Consider the following 3,142-nt stretch of genomic DNA (forward strand, 5'->3'; position numbering starts at 1 on the left):
CCATTATGTTCTACAGAGCTTATCTGCTGTGTAACCTGAGCCTTTTCTCCTTTGAATGACTGCCCCCATTGCTACACAGCAGCTTATTTATATAAACAATAGTAGTGTTTCTGAAGCAAACACACCAGTTTTACCAGTGCAGGCCAACACTACATGATATTTTTATTACTTTAAAACTCTTTCATTTTTTGATGTTACTGTTCCTTTAAGTTAAACCCTGCTAAAAGAACCTGAGTGCATATATATATATATATATATATAATATATAAATGTATATCAGAGTAAATGTGCCTGCATTTAGGTGCACAGTCAATAAAAAAAAATGTTTACTAAGGACCAGAACTCTCTTGCATTAGATTTAAAACAACGAAAATGTCTACATTTCTGTTCACATTGGCACCTTTATCAAGTATGATCCATGTGAATACATTGTGAATATATACTAATTCAAGAGAGTGTTGTTCCTTACCAAACACACACAGAGACCTATACAGAGCTATCTATACACCCTATAAATAGGTATGGGATCTGTTATCTGGAAACCCATTATCCAGAAAGCTCAACATTACAGAATGGCCGTCGTCCATAGATTCCATTTTATTCAAATAATCTAAATTTTAAAGCATTATTTAATTTTTTTCTGTAGTGATAAAAAGTAGCTTGTACTTGATCCAAACTAAAATATAATTAATCCTTATTGGAAGCAAAACCAGCCTATTGGGTTTATTTAATGTTTACATGATTTTCTAAGGTATGAACATCCAAATTACAGAAAGATCCCCAGGCCCGAGGCTCTGAGCATTCTGGATAACAGGTTCCATACCTGTATAGTGTATACCAATATCTATATTAACTTTAGATTTTAGTATCTCTATAGCTTTGGATATGATGCTTGTCCAAGAAATCATCCAAGCCATTCTTAAAGCCATTAACAGAATCACAACATCACCCGGCAGTGCACAACCTCATTGTCCTCACTGTAAAGAACCACCTACACTGCTTCAAATGAAAGTTCTTTTCCTCTTGTCTAAAGGGGTGACCTCCGGTGCATTAATATTCTCTAAAGGAAAAAAGATCCACTGCTATCGGTCTTGAATTTCCTCTAATGTACTTGTAAATAATAATCTCCCCTTACAAGAGCCTTTTCTCCAGACAAAACAACCCCAAACAGGTTGACAGTTTTTCCTAATACCAGAGCTTTTTTTGTGGTGGATTTAATTTTTTTTTTTAAAGAAAAAGAAAGGGCCCTGAACACCCCCTCTATGCCCATCAATTTACTGCAACATATTTTGTTTCAGAATGGCGCTCATCCGAATCAACCAGAGTGCCCAATATTGTCTGCATATGTGTGTCTCCGTAATCAGCTCTAGTGCCCTGCAACATCAATTTGCATAACTGCAGCAGTGGGTCTTATATTGCACGGGAACTAGTGGATTTCTGTGTACATGGACAGTTACTATGTTTTAATTTCTGCTTGGCACTCAAATGATGGTGGGGGATGCACAGTCAAATATATACAAGCAGAGGGCAATATATGGAGAACATATTGACTCAAATTGCACCTTTGTCCATCCGTGTAATATTGATACATGTTGATTGAATAACAATTAATCCATTGGTGTACCCCCCTTGCAGTGACAATGCTATTTTTCAAATTTTTAGGGGAATTAACTCAACCTGTTTATATCATTGTGCTATCCTCTTGGATTTTTTTATACATACATATACATTTTTTTATATTAGTGATGGATTTGATATATGAATCACGTGGATGAATGTTTGAGCAATTTATAAATATTTAGAAATATTGATATCGGGGTTAGGGTTAGGAATATTGATATTGGGGTTATTTATTAAAGTCCGAATGGTACGTTTTCTCTAGAAAACTTGAATTTTTCGGAAAAAACAAAAAAAATGAGTTTTTTGAGATTTAATACACCTCGATGCTTCAAAAATCCCAAATCTGAAAATCCTCCGTCTCAGACCCGTTGAGGTCCTGTATAATGAAAGAGGCACCTACATGATCTCAAATTGAAGTTATAGGGGTCTTTGGGTTTTTTGCCAGAAAATCCAACTTTTTTTAGGGTTTTCAGGCAAAAACTCAAAAATAAATTGAGCAATTCTGGGAAAAAAAACTGAAAAAACCTGATTATCTATCAGTGAATATCATATTGTAATCATATGTAGTATTAAACAATTGTTTCAAACATTTTTATGACTGCTTATTCAGTGTTCCTCGCATGGTAACTTTGATATCTTTATTTCTTATGCTATAGATAATGGGATTCAGCATTGGAGTCACAACAGTGTAAATAATAGACACAGTCTTCTCTGTGTTAGGAGAGTTTCTGGAGTGGGGACGTAAATACATGAACATCAGGGGGCCATAGTAGAGAGAGATCACTGTGAGATGTGATGCACATGTAGAGAAAGCTTTATGTCTTCCTTCAGTGGAACGGATATTCAAGATAGTGGAGATGATATAAGCATATGAAAAAAGAGTCAGAATGAATGCAATAAGGCCAAGTGTACAAGCTGAGATGTACATTGTTATCTCATGAAGCCAAGTATCTTGGCAAGAGAGACGTAAAAGAATAGGTATCTCACAGAAAAAATGGTTGATGTGGTGGGACCTGCAAAACGGCAGTTGGAAGGTGTATGGTACATGAATACCAGCACTTATACAACCCACAGCCCAGCTTACGGCAACCAGTGAAAGGCAAAATCCCATGTTCATAAGTGTATTGTAGTGCAGAGGCTTACAGATAGCAATGTATCTATCATAGGCCATACAAGCCAGAAGAATACTCTCTGTCACTACTAGGGAAGAATGGAAGAACATCTGTAAAGCACAATCATGACGTGAAATACTTTTATCTTGAGTAATTGTAATTATAATAAGTTTAGGTACTACTGAAGAACTTATGCCAATGTCAATGATGGACAAGTTGCTTAAGAAGAAATACATTGGGGTGTGAAGTCTCAGATTGATTTTCACCATGATGATAAGTAAAGAGTTTATTGACAGTGTGAGTATATACATTATCAGGAAGGTTACCATATTTAAGGCCTTAAGGTATGAAGTATCAGCAAGACCGAGGAGAAAGAATCCATTAAAAGATGTTTCATTTGAGATCTCCAT

At 35.6% G+C, this 3,142-nt stretch overlaps 1 protein-coding gene across 1 annotated transcript; it reads right to left on the bottom strand.

Annotated features, from left to right (window-relative positions):
* Positions 1–2,212: 2,212 nt before the first annotated feature.
* On the bottom strand, positions 2,213–3,142 carry LOC108699086 (olfactory receptor 5B12). The gene has a single exon (XM_018230948.1). It carries the CDS (start codon positions 3,140–3,142, stop codon positions 2,213–2,215), a length of 930 nt encoding a protein of 309 aa, XP_018086437.1.

This window comes from Xenopus laevis, chromosome 8L, assembly GCF_017654675.1.
Source record: "Xenopus laevis strain J_2021 chromosome 8L, Xenopus_laevis_v10.1, whole genome shotgun sequence".
Classification (NCBI taxonomy): Eukaryota; Metazoa; Chordata; class Amphibia; order Anura; family Pipidae; genus Xenopus; species Xenopus laevis.

Excerpts from the sequence above, each read along its gene's own strand:
- LOC108699086 (XM_018230948.1), bottom strand. The coding sequence starts at position 3,142 with ATGGAGATCTCAAATGAAACATCTTTTAATGGATTCTTTCTCCTCGGT.